The following is a 23,260-nucleotide window of genomic DNA, read 5'->3' as shown; positions in this document are numbered from 1 at the left end:
TACGCATGCATATAACTGATTCACTTTGTTATACAGCAGAAACTAACACACCATTGTAAAGCAATTATACTCCAATAAAGATGTTTTAAAAAAACAAACAATCCGCCTGCCAATGCAGGAGACACGGGTTTGCTCCCTGGTCCGGGAAGATCCCACATGCCGCAGAGCAACTAAGCCCGCAAGCCACCACTACTGAGCCCACGTGCCACAACTACTGAAGCCCGCACGCATAGAGCCCGTGCTCCGCAACAAGAGAAGCCACTGCAGTGAGAAGCCCGTGCACCGCAACGAAGAGTAGCCCCTGCTCGCCGCAACTACAGAAAGCCCACGCGCGGCAACGAAGACCCAACGCAACCAAAAATTAATTAATTAATCAATTAATTAAAACTTATATTAAAAAAAGAAAGAAAAGAAAGAAAAAATCTCTGCTGGGAATTCCCCAGTGGTCCAGTGGTTAGGACCCTGTGCCTCCAGTTCAGGGGGCCTGGGTTCAATCCCTGGTTGGGGAACTAAGATCCTGCAAGCTGGCGTCACAGCCCAAATAAAAATGAAATAAAATAAAATATAATAAAAGAAAACAAGAAAGAATCTCTGATTCAAGGTCTAAAGGGTGAGAAGGTGTTTATCAGGTCAATATGTGGGGAGAAAATTTTTCCCGTTTCAGTAAGTAGCACCTCCATTTACCCAATTACACATCCTTAACCCACATTCCCCACATCCAATTCATCACTATCTCCTATTCACCTCCAAACCATCACTAACCTTCCAAATATGACTCTAACCTGCCTGCTTTACTCCATCTGCAAGGCCACCACTGTGCACAAAGCCAGTCTCCTAATGAGTCTCCCCAAATCTACTCCTGCCCCCTCCTATCCATTCTCTTACAATAGCCAGTATGGTGTCTGAAAAAGGCATCTCTGCTAACACCACTTCTCTGTTTATACCCTGCAATGCCTTCCCACCAAGTTTAGGATAAATCCCAAACAGATGATGGACTGGAGGTTGAAAGACAAGAAGGAGGTAGGGTGTTAGGTTAGAAAGAGGGATAAAGGGTCTAGGCAAACAGCGAAAAGGGCTGAAAAGAAAATGATCAGCACTTGTACAACAGTCCTGATGCAGGCAGGAAAATGCAGGAATAGTGAAGGAATACCAATAGCCACTTTTTATTTCTGCAATGCCTTTGCAATTCCCAAAGTGCTTCATTTATAACTGTGATTCTCAAACCTAGCTGTACATTAGAATCATCTGGAGAGATTTAAAAAACTACCAATGGCCAGGCCTCACCCCAAGCCAATTAAATCAGAATATACAGTTCACTAGGGCAGGAATTTTGTCTGTTTTGTTCACTGTCCATATGAGAAGTACCTGGCACATACATAGTGCTCAGAAAATATTTACTAAATGAATAAATGAATGAAGGAATGTACCACTATCACCTGAGATCCAAGGAAGAATTCTTCTCAAACCTTAGGGAGTAAGCAGGCAACGTCAGTTACCATGGCAGCCCTGGGAAAAACATTACTGAGTGACACTAACACTCCCAGGAGCCTACATTTGTTTCCACAATAAGTAAACCTTTCTCATTTCTAAAGTACTGTACTGTGAAATATGCATCTCAGTAACAACTAGAGGTTACTCAATGTCTGCTGTGAGCAGGAGGAAAAGAGAAGGGCCTTACACAGTAACTAAAGCAATGACAAGAAGAAACTAGGGGCCATGGGCAGAGACAGACAGGTTCAGACAGGCTCCAATCGCTATGACATTCTGAGGTGATCACATTGTAAGGGCTCAAGCATGAGAAAGCAGCCACTAACCAGCTACCCTGTCTCAAATATTTGGAGAAAGTCAATGCAAATACATACCTATGTATTATTCTTTTCTGATAATTCTTTCAGTATATCCCTTCTGGCTTTGTGCAAAGCGATTCTTTGTTTTGTACCTGAAAAATGAGTGGCACATGTAAACAGGTGAAACATGTCAGAGCAGACATCCAAGGAGCTCTTCAGCTAACGAAATGAGGAGCTCCGAGTTCTGGGAAAGAATCGTAAAAGTAGTGTAGAATCACAATATCTTAGAGCATCCTTTATATCAACTCCCCTCTATCATATCACCAATCAGTGGTCATCAGCCTATACATGAACTTTGCAGAGACAGAAAACCCAGCACTCTCTAGACAGATCTAGGCATTTCTAGTTGCTACAGCAGTCTATATCAAATTCAGAATCTGACTCCCTGTCAAGCATCAGTCCCAGTCTGCCTTCTGGAATGGTACACCCCATGGCACACCTCATCTCTTTTCCATCTGGCACATTTCCCAAACACATGAGGACAATTTTGTTCTTCCTAAAGTCCTCTTCTCCCACGTCACCCTCCTAAATCACTCCTTCCTGTGTTTATAACTTTCAGGAGCCCCCAAGGTTTTCTCATCCCAAGGACATGACAACCACGGCATCAGTGTGCCTGCTACAGATTCTGGGAAAGGGGCAGGGCCACACAAGAGTCTGGCAAATGTGACTGACCACCTGAAGTGAGAGTACATGTGACAACCTCAGCCTCTCTTCAGTCCTCAGCCTCTATCCAAGGTTTCTCCAAAGCACACTATTGACATTTGGGGCCAGATAATTCTTTGGGGTGGTGGGGAGGGCTGTCCTATGCCTTGTACGATATGTAGTAGCATCCTGGCCTCTACCCACTAGAGGCCTGCAGCACCCCACCCGACCCCCCGGATGTGACAAAGAAAAATGTCTCCAGCCATTGTCAAATGTCCTGGGGGAAGGGTGAGGGCAAAATCACCCTCACGCAAGAGCCACTGCTCTATCCAATGACTCTGTTCACCCATGAGTACTCAAAACTCTCTCCTCTGCTGGTTTAACAGGTAACTCTCCAGAAAGTCTATCGTGTATCAAAATGCTATTTGAAATTTAATAGTATTTATCTCTATAACGGTATCTAATGAAAGTAAAACTCTTTCTCCAGATGTTAAGAACCTCCCAGGTGGTTAATCCACATTTACCTTATCTCCTACCCCAGGCACTGGAAATTACAGAAATGATCTGACACCCATTTTCGGGATCCGTTCAAGAAGTACCAGTAGTGTAAGGCTTTTGGGCAACCTGAACAACTGAATTCAAGTAAAATATTCTGCCTGACCGTGGTTTTGTGAGACAAGCCACAAATCCTCCTCGCTGCTATTTACGGAACTGAGGTATCTGACTGGAAAGCCGGTGGAGGTGAACTAGCCAAAAAAGCAGTGGGTTCAGGATGAGAAGCTGGAAAGGGTGACAAGGGAGGGGAGAATGACCCTCAGCTGAAAAGAGAGGGGAAAAGTACCAAGCGATGAGTTCTCTGGACTGAAGAGAAGATACGCTGAAGGCCATGAGCTTGCCCTCGGGGCCCTCAGCTCTCTGGGGAGCTCTAAGGGAAGGGTGAGCCTGGATCTACGACTCCGGACTCCCGGTCTCGGCCCCCAGGCCTGACCATTCACTCAGACTCTCAATAAATACTTGTAAAGTTACAGGGGGAGACCCGAACTGGCCAAGCCATGACAGGGGCTGTGAGGGCGACAAATGAGCGTCGCAGAGATCGGACATCGTATCGCCACAAGCCCTCCGCCCTCCTGGTTCGTAATGCCAGGGCCCCATCGCCGGACCCCGGTCCTGCCTCCATCGCGCACCCTTCCCCAAGGTTGGCCGGGACCTGGAGTCACCATCCCCTGTTCGGACCTACAGACCTCGCCGCTGCTGAGCTCTACAGATCCCGCTCCTTCCACACAGTTCGCCAATTCCGCGGGCCCTACTGAGCCGCGCCAGCCACCGTCCGCGAGGCCTTGGCGCGCCCGTGACGTCACTGTCGTGCGCCTCTCCCGCACCGAGGGGAGTATGGCTCTAGCGCGGCAGCCGCGGCTGTTGTCGCTCGTGGCTCGGTTGCTTCTGGCGCCTCGCCGGGACCTGACGGTCCGCGGTCCCAACGAGCCCCTGCCCGTGGTGCGCATTCCGCGGGCTCTACAGCGGCGGCAGGAAGAGCGGCAAAGCGGGCAGCGGAGCCCCCCGCGGCCGGTGCTGGTGCGACCTGGGTCGCTGCTGATCTCAGCGCGGCGACCGGAGTTGAACCAGCCGGCTCGCCTCACGCTGGGCCCTTGGGAGCCCGCGCCACTCGCTTCGCGCGGCTGGAGGAATCGGCGCGCCCACGGGGACCATTTCTCCATCGAGCGCGCGCAACATGAGGCTCCAACGCTGCGGAACCTCTCGCCCAAGGGCAGCTTCACCGATCTGGGTCTGGAGCACCGCGTTCTGAGCGCACTACAAGAGGCTGCTCCCGAAGTTGTTCGGCCCACAACCGTGCAGTCGAGTACCATTCCCCCACTCCTCCGCGGTCGCCACATCCTCTGCGCCGCAGAAACCGGCAGTGGCAAAACTCTAGGATACTTACTACCTCTCCTTCAACGGCTCTTGGGCCAGCCAAGCCTGGACCCTTGTCGCATCCCTGCGCCTCGAGGCCTGGTTCTTGTGCCTTCTCGAGAATTAGCCGAACAGGTGCGGGCCGTGGCCCAGCCCTTGGGCAGCTCCTTGGGCCTCCAGGTGCGGGAGTTAGGGGGAGGCCATGGCATGAGTAGGATCAGGCTGCAACTGTCCAAACATCCTCCAGCAGATATACTAGTGGCCACTCCGGGGGCTCTGTGGAAGGCCCTGAAAACTCAACTGATCAGCCTGGAGCAGCTCTCCTTCTTGGTGTTGGATGAAGCAGACACGCTGTTGGATGAAAGCTTCCTGGAACTGGTGGATTACATCTTGGAGGGGAGCCATATAGCAGAAGACCCAGCTGACTTAAAAGACCCCTTCAATCCCAAAGCTCAGTTAGTGCTGGTGGGGGCCACATTTCCCGAAGGTGTAGGCCAGCTGCTGAGTAAAGTTACCAGCTTAGACTCTCTAACCACTGTTACCAGTGACAAGCTCCACTGCATCATGCCTCACGTCAGACAGACATTCATGAGACTGAAGGGAACAGAGAAGGTGACTGGGTTGGTGCCGATCCTCAAGCAGCGTGACAGAGCATATAGGACTGGCCCCGCAGGAAGTGTTCTGGTGTTCTGTAATTGCTCCAGCACTGTGAACTGGCTGGGGTATATTCTGGATGACCACAAAATCCAACACTTAAGACTGCAGGGACAGATGCCAGCCTCAATGAGAGCAGGCATCTTCCAGTCCTTCCAGAAGGGCTCCCGAGACATACTTCTCTGCACAGACATCGCCTCTCGGGGCCTGGACAGCACCCAGGTGGAGCTAGTCATCAATTATGATTTCCCTCTCACCCTACAAGACTACATCCACAGAGCAGGGAGGGTGGGCCGGGTGGGGAGCGAAGTGCCAGGCACTGTCGTCAGCTTTGTGACCCATCCCTGGGACGTGAGCCTGGTTCAGAAGATTGAGCTGGCAGCTCGCCGGAGGAGAAGGCTTCCAGGACTAGGTCCTCAGTGAGACAGCCTTTGCACCAGCAAACCTTATTGCAGCAGGCTTATATATGATGCCATAACAGTGACCTTTCCCTCTGTGCTGGATGGCTGAGCACACTTGTCAGTAGGGTGCTCTGGGCTGCCTAGTCACCTTCTGAAGGCCCGGGCTGCTTTCTGCCTTCAAAAGGTAAGCTGCTGGCCAACACTGGAGGGTGAACTACTGAGCATGGCTCTCTGTAGTCTTTCACATGAAGAATAAAGTCGATCTTGGCTCTGTATTGTGTCATGATTTCTTACAGTAAGCAGTGTTTCTATGGGTGTCCCTTAATAACAGTTTCCACTGGAGCAGAATTCACTAGACTCTGAGAAGATTCACACTCCAAACTACCACACTTAGGACGAAGGCTCTTTCAATTGATGTTTTAGTTTAAATTTTATTTCCTGCCCCCAAACATCCATTAAGCCCCCAGGAGAAGGGAAAGGGGATGCGACTAGCAATAGAGAGAAACTTTCTTCACAACAATGGCCATGGCAAGCTTAGGCACTTTTGGTGAAATCTCTCTGGGAAGTACTGGCAGAGGAATGAAAGGCAAACTGACACAGAAGTATTGCTTGGTGTGCATTTCCAGGCTCTGCCTTCTTTCTCATCTCTTGGTGGCAGGTGGAGGAAGAGGAGAAAAGGTTAAACTTTTTTATAAACCGGCAGAATAAGCTTATAACATCCTCTCACTATCTCTGCATAGGTTCTAGTCTCTGCAGCACTACATAAGCTTTGCCCAAAGTAATGAACAGTTAAAAGTCAAATGTAATACTTCACCAAACAACTTACAAATGCTTGCACACTGGAAAGGATTAAGTTGCAGAGAACACAAATGGACCCAGAGCAACTTTTGCCAAAAGAGAATATTGTGCTAAATGTACAACCATAGCTCTTTTCTATATGAAGAAACAGAAGGATAAAAGAACTTGGTCAAAATCACACAAGTAAGTAGGACAGAATCTGGTCTGTCTGTCCTAAGGGTTGTGTTCTTTAACCACCAGGCTAGCTTTTCTCAAATCTGACTCATGCATAGAATAACTATACACCTCTGTTTGCCTTGAATATTCCCTGTTTATATGTATGCCTGCTGCAGTTTTTAATATTGCCCACTTTGACTCCCAAGAGCAACCGAGAATTCACAATAATTTGGTCACTCTATCCATGGACCACTGTGGTGGGACTGCCCAGGAAGCTTATTAAAAGTGCAGCTTCCTGAGCCCTACTCCAGATCTAGATACGTTTTCTGAGGGTTGGCTCAAGAATCTAGGTACAAGTCTTTTTAAGTGCTTTTGTGGAACCCCCCAGGTGAGTCTCTCGCTCTCGTAAGTTAATAAACCATTTATTCTGCCTCCCCCAGATGCCCAGCCAGGTCCTGTTAAGGTAGGAGTCCCCCCACCACATCAGAGGGATGCTCCCAGCCAAGTAATCTCTGGAGCCTTGGAGAATCTGAATGGTCTCGTGCTGGCCCACCTGCCATGACAAACCTCCTCCAGAGCATTCCCCTTCACATTTTACATCCTACCACTCCCAAAGGCAGTCTGCTCCAATGGGGCCTGACTTCGTCTGTCCTAACGTGCACCCACTGATTCAAGCAGTTTAGGAATAGAAGGTGCTGTGGTTCTCCACCAGGGTGGCCCAACCTCCAAAATGGTAGTCCAAGCAGCCTCTACCTCCTGGGCACATCGCCTCTGCAACAGCCCCATTAAACGAATGTCCCATCTTTGCTTTTTCAAGGTCGGCAACAGGGAGTCCCCTCCTAAAGAAGGTTCTCTCTCATTGCCACACTATCAAAGGCTGCCCCAAATGTGCTTCCTTCCTGTGGGCCTGATCAGGCTAAGGGCGGAGTTGTCTCTTTCCTTCTCTGAGTCGGACCAAATCGTCTTAGTAACACCTCTTCACACTGTTGACCATGTTTTTCACGGGGGCTGCTGCTGAGCTTTTATCTCATCCTTTTATGGTGGAGAGAGAAAGGATTCTAATGATTTTTACTTCTAGGGGAGAGGGGAGTGTAATGATTATGTTGTCATTTTGTATTATGTCCTTTTGTCATGAATTTGTTTTCAATTTCATGTTAAAATGGGCCCACCATTCCCATTTTGTGAGGTCATTCAGCACCCTTATTTTGCACCTTTAACATCTCTCTCAGTATCACTTGGAAATGTTTGAAATGGCGTGAGCTTGTCCTCACATTCCTATCAGCTGTAAATCCGGAGCCCCGACATGAACCTAACCACTGAGCAGAACACCTCTCCACTACCTGTGGAACACTGGGTAGGCCCCTTAACCTCTTGGTTTTTTTAAGTCCTCAGTTGTAAAAATGTGAGGGTGTTATGAATTTATATTTGGGGCAGGACAAGGTCGAGAAGAGTGTGTCTTTGCTTTTTTTTTTTTTTGCGGTACGCGGGCCTCTCACTGTGGTGGCCTCTCCCGTTGCAGAGCACAGGCTCTGGACGCGCAGGCTCAGTGGCCATGGCTCACGGGCCCAGCCGCTCCGCGGCATGTGGGATCTTCCTGGACTGGGGCACGAACCTGTGACCCCCGCGTTGGCAGACGGACTCTCAACCACTGCGCCACCAGGGAAGCCCTGTGTCTTTGCTTTTATTCTTCCAAACTGTCTGGTATAATGTATACTGTCTGGTATAAATGTAGCCTTCCCCTTTGGGCTACAGGATGCTTCCATTCAGACCCTTTCCCGATTGGCCTCTTAGCAAAAGACAAGTGCATTTTTGTTGGCAAATGGTAAATGGAGCAGTTTGAGGAAGAGGGCCACTCTTGAACCGCCCCTTCAAACCCAGGCACCTCTGTGCTGTCATGTAGGCGTCTATATCGGTCCCCTCAGACACATCCCTTACTCAGCTGCTGAGAACTAGGGGAGACGGTGGTGCCATATTGATGGGAAGACCAGAAGAACCAAGGCGGGTGATGAAGTGCTAGTGAGAGTGGAGGGCCGAGGAGATGGTGTCCCAGGAGGCTGGGTGGATGTAAGCCTAGACTTGGTACCCAGAACCCGGTTCTGAGTCTCCTGATCACTCTGCCTCAGCATTTGGCCTTGTTCTAATCTACATAAAAGTATCAGAGGGCTAGAGTTCAGTGTGGTTGAAGCAGGAAGTATAAATGGGGCCCAAGAGGAGTTGCCAAGGTGGGTGGGGTTCTTAACCAATTTATATTAGATTATTTTTTTCCAAAACTTGAACGACATTTCCATTAAAGCCTCAGAAGTGACAGACTGCAAGAAATGTTTTCTCTGTTGTGGAAGGGAGAGATGGAGAGGATCATGATTGCAATTACTTTCGGGTTCTACTGTTTCCCCTGGAAACGGTGGAGAGACGTCCTCATCTGCTGCAGCCGTAGGCTCTAGGAATTGCTTTTGCAGCCAGTGTCCCTTCTCTAGGGACTCATAGAGGTGATGGGCCAAGCCTGTGTTTTGGATGTCAAGTAGATTAAAGGTCTTCAGCCAGAAACTGGGAGAGACATGAGAGAGGGAAATTCTGGCAGGAGACTGTGTACAGCAGAAGTGACTGATCAGTTCTGATTTTCTTTGCAGCAGCAGCGGCTCCCGTTTCTCCTCCTACACCTGGTCACTACCATGTCCTCTGCTGAGAGTGTGGAGAAATGCAGTTTGGCCGGCACGGGGAGACATACTCCCTAGTTGGTGGCGACCGGGTCTATGGGGATGTTCCTTTGGCCATGCCAGCAAAGGTGGAAGCAGAGAAGCCAGTCCCTAGACGTGCTCCCAAGAGAAAGCACGCTCCGGAAGAGTCGGACAAAGATCTTGGTTGCTCCAGACCCAAAATCCGTCGATTGTAGCATGGTGCCCAGAGGTGGACTCCACAGAATCTTTCTGGCTGAGTCATTCTGAAGAGAGGGCAATGGTTTAACTGCCTAAGGCAGCGAATGCCTCTTCCTGCAGTGACCCCCCCCCGCCCCCCCACTGCCCACTGCCACAGATTAGAACCTGAGTCATTCTGCCTGAGCCTTCCTCAGCCAGGAGCCTCCTTCCACACTAAATGGCCGTAAGCAAGGAGCCTCAGAAACTGAGTTTTGAATGAGAATCTGCCCTGAACATCCCAGGGCTGAAGCTGGCCTGGAAGAAAACCTGACGTTCCTCTGCTCAATCCTCAGGGGCCCCTTTGTGAGCTGAAGAAAGAAAAGTCTACACTCTGCGAGCCGAGGAGGATGCAGGAGCACAGACAGGGTGCAGAGAGGCCTTAGCAGTCTACCACATGGGCTCCCGCCCTGAGCCATTGTCAGCGGCCACCACCACAAACCAGGGGGGAGCTGGGCTTTTTGAAACTGAAAGCAGCAATCTGTGGCTTCCCAAAGAACCTCCTGCCTGGGGTCTCAGGAGGCAGGACAGAGAGACCCAGGAAGACCTGCTCCCTGAAGCAAGAACAGGATGGAGAGTCAAGCAGCATGCACCCTGCCCCGAGGTTCACATGCTCCTTTATTGCCAGCCCTTTCTGTCCCCAGTGGGGTCACTTACTGCTCAATAAAATGTTTTTGTGTAACAGATTTCTAGGGTCGCCAGTGCTCAGACTTAGGTCACTACCCCTGTGCTAGGCACTCCTGCCAGCCGGGAAAGGTTCCAAAGGTGGAACAGCTCCAGGGCGTGCCAGGGATCAGAGCAAAAACTTGAGGCTGGGGATGAAGGAGTTTGGGCACAGTCCCTAAAGCATCTCAGTAGTTGAGCTTCTGTGAGAAGGCACATCCCCAGTGTGTGTGTGTGTGTGTGTGTGTGTGTGTGTGTGTGTGTGTGTGTGCGCGCGCGTGCGTGTGTGTGTGTGCGTGTGTGTGTGTGTGCGTGTGTGTGTGTGTGCGTGTGTGTGTGTGCGCGCGCGCGCTGGGGGGACGGGGTCCCTAGAGGAGGCAGCTGGGGGAGGGCCTGAGGCTGGAAATGGGGAATGGCGTGCGGCCTCTGAGCAAGCACAGGCACTTAGCCCTTGAGGTTTCTGGGGAAGCTACAGCCACAAGAGCCACGAGATAAGGCAAGTGTAGCAGCAGAACCCAGGTGCCAGGTCTTTCCTCAGAACCTATACTTCTCCACGAGGCCGGGCCTTCCACACTGAGGTAGGAGGGATCCTGGCCAGAAGGTCGGCCAACAGCTCTGGGAGGAAGGTTGCTGTGGTGGGGGCTCTGCTGCCATGGAAATGACTTCATTTCCTTCCACTCAAATAGCCTGCTGACTGGGTTCCTGCTCTGTTGAGTAAAAGGGTCGCTGACTCTCCCCAGAAGGTTGTTCAGTTCACATCCCAAAGTCCCTCTATTCAGGCCCTGGGGAGGTGTAGCAACTCCTGAGGGCACTCTTTCCTGAGGCTGGCTGACAGAAGTGGGGGAGGTTCCTGATAGTTCCCAGGTGCTGGTTGAAGTCCCCAGAGAATGGTCATGCAGTTTGGGGAGTCGAGTAGGTGGAGAGAGAAGGTCGGGGGCAGAGGGCCCCTTCCTGAATCCAGAGCTCACAAGGTTCCCCCCCCCATTTCCAGAAACTATCTCTTCCCCCACACCAGCCACCATGGCCCAGTACCGGAAAACCGGGAGCCTAGAGCACCTGTGGCCACAGAGACACTCACACGCAGCCCTCGGGGTGGGCGGGGCCGGCTGCAGGCAGATGGGGATGACGTGTGCTCCCGGGAGGCCTCAGGCTGAAGGTGGCCCTCTGAGAGAAGGACCCCAGCTTGGACAGGAAGGCTAGAGGCGGGGGAAGCAACCTAGGGTGCCCCCTCGGAGCAGTGGGAGTGTCAGACACACAGCCCAGGCGCTGCCCATCTGTGCCTCTGCAGGGGCTCCTACAGCGCACTGCCCCTACCTCTGGCCAAGGGACTGGACAGCTCCTTAGGTCTCTGGGGTCTTCATCGGTTGTACTCTTGTTCCTCTCTCATCCTCCACACCCGGGGAAAGGAGCCCCCACAGGTTCTCAAGGAGACTGGGAGGCAGGGTGAATCTTGGGTGGGAAATGGCCCAAACAGGGGGCTCTGGGGTCCACTCCAAATCTGAAGTCCAGTCTAGAGCCAGCTGGGATCACTTCAGATCAAACCTCAGGGCCCTCTAGTTGGTACTCTCGGTGCCAGGCCATGAAGGAACTGGCCTGTTTGGCCTACAGGCTGCAAAAAGGGGAATCAGCAGAGGCCAGTCATCACCCCCACCCCTGCCCTGGAAGCCCCACACTGCTGACTTTCCATTCTTCAGATCACTTCGACCACATCAGAGCAGTCATTGGATGCAAGTTCATCGGGATTGGCAGAGATTATGACGGGGCTGGCCAGTGAGTGCTTCCCCGTGGCTTGTCTCGGGCTGGCTGGGCAGCAGTGGGGCTTTCACAGCCACCGTGCCCACCACACTGTGGTCCTCATGGCCTTGACCATAGCCTCAGGTGTGCTGGCCCGACTGGTATCTCCCTTCCCCCAGGGTCTGCTTCCTGGGCTCTTCTGTCTTTTTGGCCCTACTCTAGGTCATCATATTTGTCTCAAACACCACAGAGAGCTCATCTGCCCAGCATCTGCGCCCATCCAGTGCCAGCAGACCCACGGCCTCTGAGCAGACTCTTAGCAAGGTCTGGGCTGGGCTAACCATCTTCTCTGCCTGCAGTTGCGCCTGTGCATGCAGGGGGGTCAACCCAGTTCTTAAAAAGCTTTTCTTCTCTTTATAAATGGAGGCAAAAATTGCATTCAGTGAAAGGCATAGATCTTAACAGTACAATTCGATGACTTTTGGTGAATAGTCGAGGTGCTTTTGGGGGCCTTCCTCTGAAGGATGAAGAGCAGGAGTGAATCATTTACTCTCTCCAAGTCTCCATTTTCCACATCTGACCAGGGCTGCGGTTCAGTGGACCCTGGACACATAGGGCTTCGGTTCTGACTCAGGACTAGGGAACAGGTCTGAGGCCCAACAGCTGGCTGGCTGGTGGCCACACAGGTTCCCACAGGGGCTGGAGGACGTGTCCATATACCCGGTACTGATAGAGGAGTTGCTGGGGCATGGCTGGAGTGAGGAAGAGCTCTGGGGTGTGCTTCGAGGAAACGTGCGGCGGGTCTTCAGACAGGTGGAACAGGTATGCTGGGCTGTGCAAAAGAGTAGCTCTGAGCAGGTGGTCTGAGCAGGTGTATGCGGGGGTGCTGTGAGAGCTGCTGCCCGCTGACTGCCGCCTCCGGGTACAGGAGGAGAACGAGGGACAGAGTCCCTTGGAGGATGAGTTCCCAGATGAGCAGCTGGGCAGCTCTTGCCGCTCCGTCCTCCCACGTCTGCATCAGAGAGAGGATCTGGCTCCAGACCAGAAACTAACCAGAGCTGCGGTTCATGGGAATCCCATTTTGTCACCTAAGTGGTCATTCTCAAAATCTTGCCTCCACATGGGCCCAGGCCCCACAGTTATTGCCGCCTTCCCAGTCCTCATTATTTGGCTCTGGTGATCCAGTTAATCCTGCCAGATGTCACTTTGGCAGCCACAGATACCCCACAAAGTTTCCTTGCATGCGAGCACAAACATTTCGTGAAAATAAATGCTTTAGAAATGGAATCAGCGTGAGTGTCCTTCTCCATGGTGGGGTCTGTGGTGCAGGCTCCCAATACTGGGGTTTGGTGGGGGACCCTGCAGTTTAGACACCGGATACTCAAGGAAGACCTGTTGGCAGTGGCCTGAGGAAACACAGGTGGCTTGGCTCAGCACTGGAAGAAGACAGTGGGTGGCTCGGTTCCCTCTGTGTAGCTCACCTCAATCCAGATCCTGACCCACTGAGTACCACCTGGGGATCTTTCAGGGAATGGTGGTTCAGATGCCCAAGAAGAGAACATGCCTAGATCACAAATGATCTTTGTACCTATTTGGACAGAGCCCAGGATCTCAGGCTACTTAATGGGCCATGGACCTCCAATGGCTAGACTGCTCTGGATGTGGGCACACCTCCTCCCCTGTTCCTCAGGGACTTCCTCTCTAATCAGTTCAGGCTACTTAGACAACCACCCCATCTTCCCCCAGTTCATTAATGATAATAGCAACTGCACTAATTATAGCCAAAATTGAGTTAATACACTGAGTTAATAATGAGAGGTAGGGCTTCCCTGGGGGCACAGTGGTTAAGAATCCACCTGCCAATGCAGGGGCCACAGGTTCGAGCCCTGGTCCGGGAAGATCCAACATGCCGCGGCGCAACTAAGCCCGTGCGCCACAACTACTGAGCCTGAACTCTAGAGCCAGCATGCCACAACTACTGAGCCTGCACTCTAGAGCCATCATGCCACAACTACTGAGCCCCGCGTACCTAGAGCCCGTGCTCTGCAACGGGAGAGGCCGCCGCACTGAGAAGCCCGCGCACTGCTGCGGGAGTGGCCCCTGCTCGCCGCAGCTAGAGAAAGCCCACGCGCAGCAATGAAGACCCAACGCAGTCAAAAATAAATAAATAAAATAAAATAAATAAGTTCATTTAAAGCATAATGAGAGGTAATAATAATAAATAACATGATAAAAAGATAATGACTAATAAAAGATAATAGTTAATGCTAACAATCTACACATATCCCATTGGCTGAGCAATTTCATCCCAGCTATATATCCAAGAGGAATGCATACATATGTTCCCCGGTTCCCTAAAAAGGTATATGAAATAATATTTATAGCAGCACTATTCATAATACCACCAAATGCATTTCAAAATCAAACTTAACAGAAAAAAAAATCAAACTTCAAGGAGCCAAAGACCAAAGGTTGTTTTTTTGGTTTTGGGTTTTTTTTTTTTTGCCATGCGGTGCGGTTTGTGGGATTTTAGTTTCCCGACCAGGAACTGAACCCTTGCCTTCGGTAAGGAGAATGCGGAGTCCTAACCACTGGACCACCAGGGAATTCCCCCAAAGATTATCTTAAAAGCTGTCATAGGGCTTCCCTGGTGGCGCAGTGGTTGAGAGTCCGCCTGCCGATGCAGGGGACACGGGTTCGTGCCCTGGTCCGGGAGGATCCCACGTGCCGCGAAGAGGTTGGGCCCGTGAGCCACGGCCGCTGAGCCTGCATGTCCGGAGCCTGTGCTCCGCAACGGGAGAGGCCACAACAGTGAGAAGCCCGCGTAAGGCAAAAAAAAAAAAAAAATTACTGAAGAATGTCACTTGGTCAAGAGAAATTGTCAAACATTCAATCTATCAATAGAAAATGAACTAAGCGAAGAAGCAGGTTTTGAAAATATTATTCATGAGTTTGCTTCCATTAAAGCCAGGGAAATAAAATTATAATTCTGGTTTGAGTGTAAGTAAAATATGGAAACATAAAATAGTGTTGTGCGTTTTAATACACCTACTTTTAAGTTCTTCCATTTTTTTCAACTATTTTAATATCCTGGAAAAACTAACCATTAAAAAATACATTTATAATGTGTATAGAAGTACACATTTTTCCTCTTGCCTCAGGGACCAAGTTGGTTGGTCTCTGAACTGTTACTCAGAAAGTTCTAATAGTGCTTTCTATTTGTTTCACCTGTTCTCTCCTTGCTTAACTTCTTTTGGATGGATTGAGCAGCACTCCGAGATCACCTTAATCCCATTTCAGAGCCTTCCAAGCTGAGTTGATCCAGCTCAGAGTCCAATTAGGGGGAAATGGGAAGAGGTGGAGGTTACTAGAAGATAGAAGCTTATAGAAGGGCCCTGTGTTGCTGGCACTCAGACCTCTAGGGTATCTAAGGCTCTGCTCAGTCGGTACAGGTGTTCTGAATGGGCATGACAGGGCTGCTCAACGATGGCCCGAAGAAGTTGGAGCTCGCAGCCAACTGCCACTGCTTGGAGCCGCACTGACATAAACACAAAAAATGAGGGAGACATTCCTGTTTTCCTCTCCTGTCTTTCCATCTCCCTTTCTCTGGTAACTCCTACTGGCAGAATGTAATAGGAAGCCAGCTGGGTGGCTAGGAAATGTGGTTTCAAGAGTTCAAGCCCCAGCCTCACAGAGCAGAGAATAACATAAGGCTGGATCTGCAGTTGAGAGACAATTGTTTGATACCCAGGATTGCTGAGGCCTGATTCACTCTTTCCCCTAGGGTGTGCTGTCTTGTGTTCTAACTCCTCAGGGTTCTTCCTTACTTTTGGGGGACCCTGGATACTAATCTCTATTTCCTTAGCCCCACAAAGTCCCTAGTGGAAGAAACAGCCCAAAGACCTGGCCCACCTCTGAGTTTCCACCCTCCCTGGATCCTTCACAAGTAATTTTTCAGTATCTTGTTAACTCCCTGATGCCTTCAAGAAGATCCTTTTCATATTTTTCCCAACTTTTCTAATGATTGTCAGGAGGACTGTAACTTTGATTTATTTACTTAGTCAACCAGACATTTGAAACTGCGTATGCATTAATTTGATAACATTTTAAAATTAACTGTAAACATTATGCCCTCTCCTTTTACCTAAGACTAATATAGGAAACAAATGTATACGAAAAGCTTCTGCACTTTTGAGAAACTATCAGCAAAGTCATCATGCATTAGGTTGTTTAATGTCACTTAAATGAAGACCTCCGTGGCAGGTCAGCTCACATGTATGAGTCACCAGAATATAAACACCTCCACCCCGCTTTGTCCTTCCTGAGCTGAGGAAGGCAAGCTGGAGGCAACCAGGTCAGACTTTGTCCTTACCCCTGAGGCATGAGAAAGAGGCAGGGGGCAGTGATAGACAGGAGGCAGTGGTCACCAGAGGCCAAGGTCCCTCTGGCGCTGAGAGGGGAGGCCAGCTTGTCAGGGAGTCCAAGAGAGAGGAGACACACACAAATGCAAAAGTGGGGGGACAACTCAGACTAGATTTCAGCCTGTGTTGTTGACCCCTCTCAGCCTGGCAGGACCTGATGCAGGCCCAGGAGGCTCAGATGCCACCCAACTGCAGTTTTGAGATCAGTTCCCCCTAAACCATAGCTTTTTCTGCAGAAAACAACGAATTATACTGTCCAGGCCACTGGCCAGCCGGGAAACCACCTTGTCCTGAAGGAGGAGTGCTGTCTATCCTTAGGAGACTAAGCCTCTCATGCTCTTAGCACCAAGGGCCCTAACTGGACCCTGTCCCCCTACTCTGTGCCTTGGAGACTCTTCCAGCTCTTCCCCCACAGCACACTCATCCTGCTCAAATCAGACCTTTGCCTAGGCTACTGGCCAATCCAGATGCCCTCTCCACTCCCCTGCAGTATCCAAGCCCCATCCTTTCAAGGCTCAGCTATTGTTCTGGTGCCTTCATGAACCTCTTACCACCATGGCCAGCCTTCACCAGCACTGCCTCCGACTTCCCTCAGCCAGGATGACCATATACAAAAAAAAATGAGACAGAGGCCTCCCTGGTGGCGCAGTGGTTGAGAGTCTGCCTGCCAGTGCAGGGGACACGGGTTCGTGCTCCGGTCCGGGAAGATCCCACATGCCGCGGAGCGGCTGGGCCCGTGAGCCATGGCCGCTGAGCCTGCGCGTCCGGAGCCTGTGCTCTGCAAAGGGAGAGGCCGCAGCGGTGAGAGGCCCGCGTACCGCAAAAAAAAAAAAAAAAAAAGAGACATAAATTGACCAGGGAGTAGGTAACTACCTTCCCAAGATGGCGACCATTAACTAATGTTTAGTATGTATATTCCTCTAGGGTGTTTTGTGTGTGTGTGTGTGTGTGTGTGTGTGTGTGTAACAACACATGCACAGAAGTAAATTTTAACACGAGATACTAAAACAAAATGGTCTCCCATAAGTATTATTCTTATATTTCACTTTTATTAAAAATATATAGGGAATCACTTTTCTGTCCGTCAAAACATACAGATCGAATTCACTCTTCTGAATTCTAATTCTTCCTAGAATTTCATGGAATATTTAACCCGTTGGAGGGCGGGAATATCCCTGCAAATAAAACCCCACATGGACCTGCGACCTGCCTGGCTAGAGGTGAAATTAGGAAGATTCCTGGACCCCTCCCAGTTCTCCCACGGGCCTCCTCCCCGAGTCAGTAGGTACACACAGCTCGGGAGGGGTGGCTGGAGGGCCGGGAGCAGGGTCGGAGGGAGCCCGCGATGCATCGCTAGCGGGCGCTCGCAACAGAAGCCAGCCTGGCCCATTAGTGCGCCGTTCTGGTCGGGGCGGAAGATCCTATCGCCCCCTGGCGACCACGCTGTGAGGCGGCATTGTGGGTCCCCGCCCGTCTGTCGAGCGTCCTGACTCCAGCCGCGCGTCACACGAGGCCGCGCCGCTGGGTCACCTACATCGATGGTTGGGACTCCAACGTCGCCCTCTGACTCTCGCTCGCCCCTCTCAGGCTCTCGAGACCCGCCTCTGCCCGCCTGCTCGGCCCTGTGCAGCATGCTGCCCGTAGGCCTCGAGGCTCCCCGCGCACTCACCCGGCGGCCTCTTCTGCGTCTGCTGCTCCTGCTGTGGCTGCTGCTGTGGCCGGTAACCCGCGCTCAGACCACGCAGGGAACCCCCAGCGCCTCGACCAGGCCGGACACCTCCAGCGCCCCAACAGCGCCGGGCTCCCCGAGAGCCTCGAGTCTGCATGAGCGCGCGAGGGCCCTGATGCGGGACTTCCGGCTCGTGGATGGGTGCGTCGGTGCTGCGTGCCGGCTGGTGGGGGCTGAACCCGCCCCTGGGCGGGAGAGGAAGGGCTAGTAGGAGGCTCCCTCACACCACCCCTTTCTCCTCCATCACCCCTGGCGCCTTCGTCCCCATTACCCCGTTGCCGGTGGAACGCCCTACCTAAGAACTCCTCCTCAGGACTACTGTCTGTGTGAGGGAGGAGGTGGGCTGGGACAGAACAGGCCCAGGACCTGGATGCCACGCCCCCTACTCTTACTTTGTCTTGACCCCCCCCAGCAAGAACCACCTGCCCCTGTTCCTGAAACAGCATTTCCGGAACGAGCTACAGGAGGGCAACCTGCGCAATTTCAGCCTTGGCCAAACCAGCCTGGACAAGCTCAGGGATGGCCTCGTGGGTGCCCAGGTACCAGAGGGACACACTTAACGGCCGCTGGGGAACGTGGGGGCTACAGGAACCTGGGTAGACAGGCCTCTGACTATCAGAGGACACGCAGTCTGCCATCATGGGGCTGCTGGAGAGTGCAGGGGTGTTGGAGGTCAAAGCAGGCCAGAGGCATGGGTGCCCAGGTTCTGTGGAGACTCAAAGAAAATGATCAGAAAATCCCTGGCGAGCGTGGGGGCTCTGAAACCACAAAGGATATGGTGGATTGCCTTTGGGGCATTCACATAGCACACGGACAAACGGCGGGTGAGGACGGGTGCTGCCGGTTTGGCTGCTGGCAGCAAGCTGAATAGTCCTCAAGGTACCACGGGGTCATGCAGTGCCGCACTCAGGGCCACTGACCCAGATGATTACCTTGGGGGCCGAGGAGGAGTAGCAGGCCAAGGGTCCTTGGAGTCCACCCTGATCTCATTCTGGACCCCTGGGCCAACCCCCAGTTCTGGTCAGCCTACGCACCATGCCACACCCAGGACCAGGATGCTGTGCGCCTCACGCTGGAGCAGATTGACCTCATTCGTCGCATGTGTGCCTCCTACTCTGAACTGGAGCTTGTGACCTCAGCCAGAGGTGGGCTGGGGAATGGGAGGATAGTCAGGGCCTCACTCTGGTGGTTCTGGCCCTGGGCTCTGACCGCTTGATTCTCTGCCCTCTTCTAGGACTGAACAGCACTCAAAAGCTGGCTTGCCTTATTGGTGTGGAGGGTGGTCACTCACTAGACAGCAGCCTCTCTGTGCTGCGCAGTTTCTATCTGCTGGGAGTACGCTACCTGACACTCACCTTCACCTGCAACACGCCCTGGTGAGCAGTGCCTGGCCAGGGTGGAACGGTAGACACACGGTGGGGAAACTGCCAGACAGATGAGGAAAGAGGGGTCCACAGAGGGAGGCTGTGGGGTCTCAGCAGGTCCCTCACACTCCCAGAAAGCAGCTGGTCCAGATCCTCACCCTGTTCTGAGGTGGGATGGATGGACAGAGAGCCTGGAAGTCCAGGCTCTGTTGGCCAAGGTAGGGCCTGCTAGATTGCCTTCCTCTGGCTGTCCTTCAGGGCAGAGAGTTCCACCAAGTTTCAACACTTCTACACCAACATCAGTGGGTTGACAAGCTTTGGAGAGGTAAGGACTCCTTTTCCATATCCTACCCCACACGTTCCCTACAGATATGTGCATACACGTGCGTCCCTCCCGACCCACCCCCCTGCAAAAAAAAAAAAACCCACCTGTCCCTGCAGAAGGTGATAGGGGAAATGAACCGCCTGGGCATGATGGTGGACTTGTCCTACGGGTCAGACACCTTGGCGCGGCAAGCCCTGAAGGTGTCAAGGGCCCCTGTGATCTTCTCCCACTCAGCTGCCAAGGCTGTGTGCAACAATATGCTGAATGTTCCCGATGACATCCTGCAACTTCTGGTGAGCAGCCACCCCAGCCCTCAAACCTGGGACTAGGCATGCTTCATCCAAAAATCCTTTTTTTAAAAAATATTTATTTATTTATTCACTTATTTGGTTGCTCTGGGTCTTTGTTGAGGCAGGCGGGTTCCTTAGTTGCAGCATGAGAACTCTTAGTTGCGGCATGCATGTGGGATCTAGTTCCCTGACCAGGGATCGAACCTGGGCCCCCTGCATTGGGAGTGAGGAGTCTTAACCACTGCGCCACTAGGGAAGTCCCTATCCAAAGACCCTTGACCCTGAACAAAGCTACCAGCCCAGGCCTCACTCACCCTTGGACCCAAGGCTGGTTAACCCTCCCCAATCTCTGAAACTCAAGGCCAAATCTGTTCCACCCAGGGGCCAAGAGAAGTGAAGCCTTACCCAACCCCTCAGGCAAGGAGTGAGCACTTACCCTATCAGGGCCCCCAGGGCATAGGTGGCAGACCATCAGGCCGGAAGTGCCAAGCTGAGTGTCCACTTGTTTATCCATGTAGAAGAAAAATGGTGGCATTGTGATGGTGTCGCTGTCCACGGGGGTGCTGCCGTGTAACCTGTTTGCTAACGTGTCCACTGTGGCAGGTGAGCCCCGCTTCGACTCCTTGTGCAGTTGTAGCTTGGCCTGTGGCCGCTAGGGCCCTCAGGACAGCTCTAGGCGTCTGGCGTACCTGCTGGGCCCTGGGCAGGCCTCCCAACAGCTCAGGGGAGCAGACACAGCTCTTCACTGCCCTGAACCCAGATCTAGGGATACAACCAGTGCTGTTAGGTTTTGGGGAGGCAATTGCCTCTGCCTCTGAGTCTCACGTTTGCTCCCACATCTCTGGAAAGGACAGGCAGAGCCCCGCAACCAGGCTCTCAAGGAACCCAGAGGCATGGTGGCTCCTGGGCAGGAAAAGATCCAAAGGGGTTGGTGGCCCTGAGGTTCACTCTGGGTCCAGTGTCTAGCCTATAACCACTTCAGAACTCACAATGGGCTGGGAGCTCTGTGGAGTCAGCTGTTATGTCCTGGAGTGCTGTGGGCAGGGGAATTGGCCACGCTGAGTTCCCCCAGACCAGGGCTGGTCCCAGGATCTAACTCTAGCCTCATGCTGCCCACCACAACCCTCACCCCCTAGATCACTTTGACCACATCAGAGCCATCACTGGATCTGAGTTCATCGGGATTAGCGGAAACTATGATGGGTCTGGCCGGTGAGTGTTTCCCCTGGGGTTTCTCTTGGGTCGGGGTTCAGTGGGGAGTCCTTTAGTCTTAGTTCCTTATCCCATGGTCCTCCCATCCTTCAGGCTTCCACCACAGACTCTGGTCTTCCAGCCCACCTGACATCTCCCCACTCCCAGGACCTGTTTCCTGGACTTGCCCTGTCCTTCCTGTGGCCCAGTGGACCCATTCCCACTCCAAGCCATCACAGTTGTTAAGTACCCACCCCCTCACAGGAGACCCCATCTGCCCAGCACATGCTCCACTCCCAGCCCAGTAGATGTGCTGTGGACTGAGCATCTGCTCGGCAGGTAAATGCTGCAGAAGCTCAGTCTTCAAGGAGCTTCCAAAGTTCCATTCAGTATCCTGAAGAACACGGACCTTTATTTCCCGCATGTAGCTGGGGCTGGTGTGACAGTGGGCCCTAGGCCAGGATCGGGTCCACAGTTAGCCAGCTGGTGGCCACACAGGTTCCCACAGGGGCTGGAGGACGTGTCCACATACCCGGTACTGATAGAGGAGTTGCTGAGGCGTGGCTGGAGGGAGGAAGAGCTGCAGGGTGTCCTTCGTGGAAACCTGCTGCGGGTCTTCAGACACGTGGAACAGGTATGCTGGGCTGGGCAAAAAGATGGTTCAGTGTTTCAGCAGGTGGCGGGCATGGGGGGGTGGTGCTGGGGAAGCCACTGACTGCTGACTTTCATCCCCAGGTGAGAGAGGAAAACAGTGGCCAGAGCCCTGCGGAGGATGAATTTCCAAACAGGCAGGTGGGCAGGTCGTGCCACTCCCACCTGACTCAGCCTCAGAATGAACACCTGGCCACACACCGGGTGGGAAACAAGTGGCCAACCAATCAGGCCCTCCAGAGGCCCTCAAAAGCCTCCCCACACCTCGTCCTGGGGCTCATGGCTGCTGCCACCTTCTCAATCCTCATCCTATGGCTCTAGTGACCTGGCCAGTCCTCCAGGGGTCACTGTGTCAAAGTCTCACAAAGTTCCCCTCCTAGTGGTCCAGGCACAAACATAGGTATGCTGAGAATAAATATTTTGGGTACAGAGCCAGGTGTGAACGTCCTTCCTTCTTCACAGGCAGGGGGGTTGGGTCTGGTGGGCTCTTGGTTGGTGAGCCGTCTTATGTTCTAGCCCCAGCTGCTCAAGATGGGTGGTTCCCATTAGCCTCCAGCTTTGTCTTTCTCAGGAAAGGCAGAGGCATCTTACCTTATTATTCTAAAAGCCTGAGCCCACAGAAGAGCACTAAGGAATCAAGAGCAGAGTTGATCCCATCATGGAGTGTGACAGTGGTAGTTCCCAATCTCTCTCTGAAAGGTTTAAAAATTTTTTTTGTTTTTGTTTGTTTGTTTTTAAAGGGGGATACCTTTTGTAGCATAAACTAACTTGTTTGGAAGTATCAAGAGAGGAAGCGTGAAAAGCTTTTAGATTTTTCAGGTAGGGTCCTCTTTTTTTTCTTAAACTGATTTTTCAATGGAGGTGGAGAAATCAGGTCTTGGAAAGAAAAAAATAAAGGAACATAGTGCCATCTGCTCAGCCTACTACAGGCCTTCCATCTCGGACCACTTTCCTCTCCCAATCCACAAGGGTGGGCCAGAGCCAGATCGAAGTTCCTTCCATGGGAACTCGAAATTACATACAGTGCCACGTATGACATAAATTGTGTCCGTATATATGTGGGTCTGTCTTTGAATTCTGTTCCATTTATTTGGGCTATTTGTTTATTGTATTATCAATACTATAAAGTTTTAATCATGGCAACTTTATTTTTTCTAATTAATTTATTTTTGGCTGCGTTGGGTCTTCGTTGCTGCACGCGGGCTTTCTCTAGTTGCGGCGAGCGGGGGCTACTCTTCGTTGCGGTGCGCAGGCTTCTCATTGCGGTGGCTTCTCTTGTTGCAGAGCATGGGCTCTAGGCGCGTGGGCTTCAGTAGTTGTGGCACACGGACTCAGTAGTTGTGGCTCGCGGGCTGTAGAGCGCAGGCTCAGTAGTTGTAGCGCACGGGCTTAGCTGCTCCGCAGCATGTGGGATCTTCCCGGACCGGAGCTCAGTGTCCCCTGCATTGGTAGGCAGATTCTTAACCACTGAGCCACCAGGGAAGTCCCATCTCGGCAACTTTAAAACAAGTCTTGACATCAAATAGAGTGAGTTTTCCCACTTTAAGAGCATCATATCAGTAAATATTTGATCAGAT

The 23,260-nt window shown here is 52.0% G+C and overlaps 3 protein-coding genes across 5 annotated transcripts in view; 2 read left to right on the top strand and 1 right to left on the bottom strand.

Moving 5' to 3' along the window:
- The window catches only part of DUS2 (dihydrouridine synthase 2), a 41,172-nt gene extending 37,351 nt beyond the window's left edge, over nucleotides 1-3,821 (bottom strand). For all 3 annotated transcript variants that reach the window (XM_060000369.1, XM_060000371.1, XM_060000370.1), the window contains exons 1-2: nucleotides 3,731-3,821; nucleotides 1,863-1,939 (exon numbers count right to left, since the gene is read on the bottom strand). The gene's annotated coding sequence lies outside the window, so the exon portion shown is untranslated. The remainder of the gene's footprint in view (nucleotides 1-1,862; nucleotides 1,940-3,730) is intronic.
- Nucleotides 3,822-3,878: 57 nt separating this feature from the next.
- On the top strand, nucleotides 3,879-5,715 carry DDX28 (DEAD-box helicase 28). The gene has a single exon (XM_060000745.1). It carries the CDS (start codon nucleotides 3,879-3,881, stop codon nucleotides 5,472-5,474), a length of 1,596 nt encoding a protein of 531 aa, XP_059856728.1. The 3' UTR covers nucleotides 5,475-5,715.
- A 12,049-nt stretch (nucleotides 5,716-17,764) lies between these two features.
- LOC132416063 (dipeptidase 3) lies at nucleotides 17,765-22,092 on the top strand. The gene is made up of 10 exons (XM_059999297.2): nucleotides 17,765-18,003; nucleotides 18,275-18,401; nucleotides 18,878-19,007; nucleotides 19,097-19,238; nucleotides 19,485-19,551; nucleotides 19,668-19,844; nucleotides 20,360-20,444; nucleotides 20,978-21,053; nucleotides 21,531-21,666; nucleotides 21,768-22,092. Exons 1-10 carry the CDS (start codon nucleotides 17,765-17,767, stop codon nucleotides 22,002-22,004), a joined length of 1,416 nt encoding a protein of 471 aa, XP_059855280.2. The 3' UTR covers nucleotides 22,005-22,092.
- The last annotated feature ends 1,168 nt before the right edge of the window (nucleotides 22,093-23,260 follow it).

Source organism: Delphinus delphis, chromosome 20 (genome assembly GCF_949987515.2).
Source record: "Delphinus delphis chromosome 20, mDelDel1.2, whole genome shotgun sequence".
Classification (NCBI taxonomy): Eukaryota; Metazoa; Chordata; class Mammalia; order Artiodactyla; family Delphinidae; genus Delphinus; species Delphinus delphis.
Note: the sequence above shows the minus strand (reverse complement) of the source record. Positions and strands in the feature narration are given on the sequence as shown.

Coding starts and splice junctions, on each gene's coding strand:
- DDX28 (XM_060000745.1), top strand. CDS start 3,879: ATGGCTCTAGCGCGGCAGCCGCGGCTGTTGTCGCTCGTGGCTCGGTTG.
- LOC132416063 (XM_059999297.2), top strand. CDS start 17,765: ATGCTGCCCGTAGGCCTCGAGGCTCCCCGCGCACTCACCCGGCGGCCT. Junction 19,008..19,096: donor GCTTGTGACCTCAGCCAGAG/GTGGGCTGGGGA, acceptor GCCCTCTTCTAG/GACTGAACAGCACTCAAAAG. Junction 19,239..19,484: donor TTCACCTGCAACACGCCCTG/GTGAGCAGTGCC, acceptor GCTGTCCTTCAG/GGCAGAGAGTTCCACCAAGT.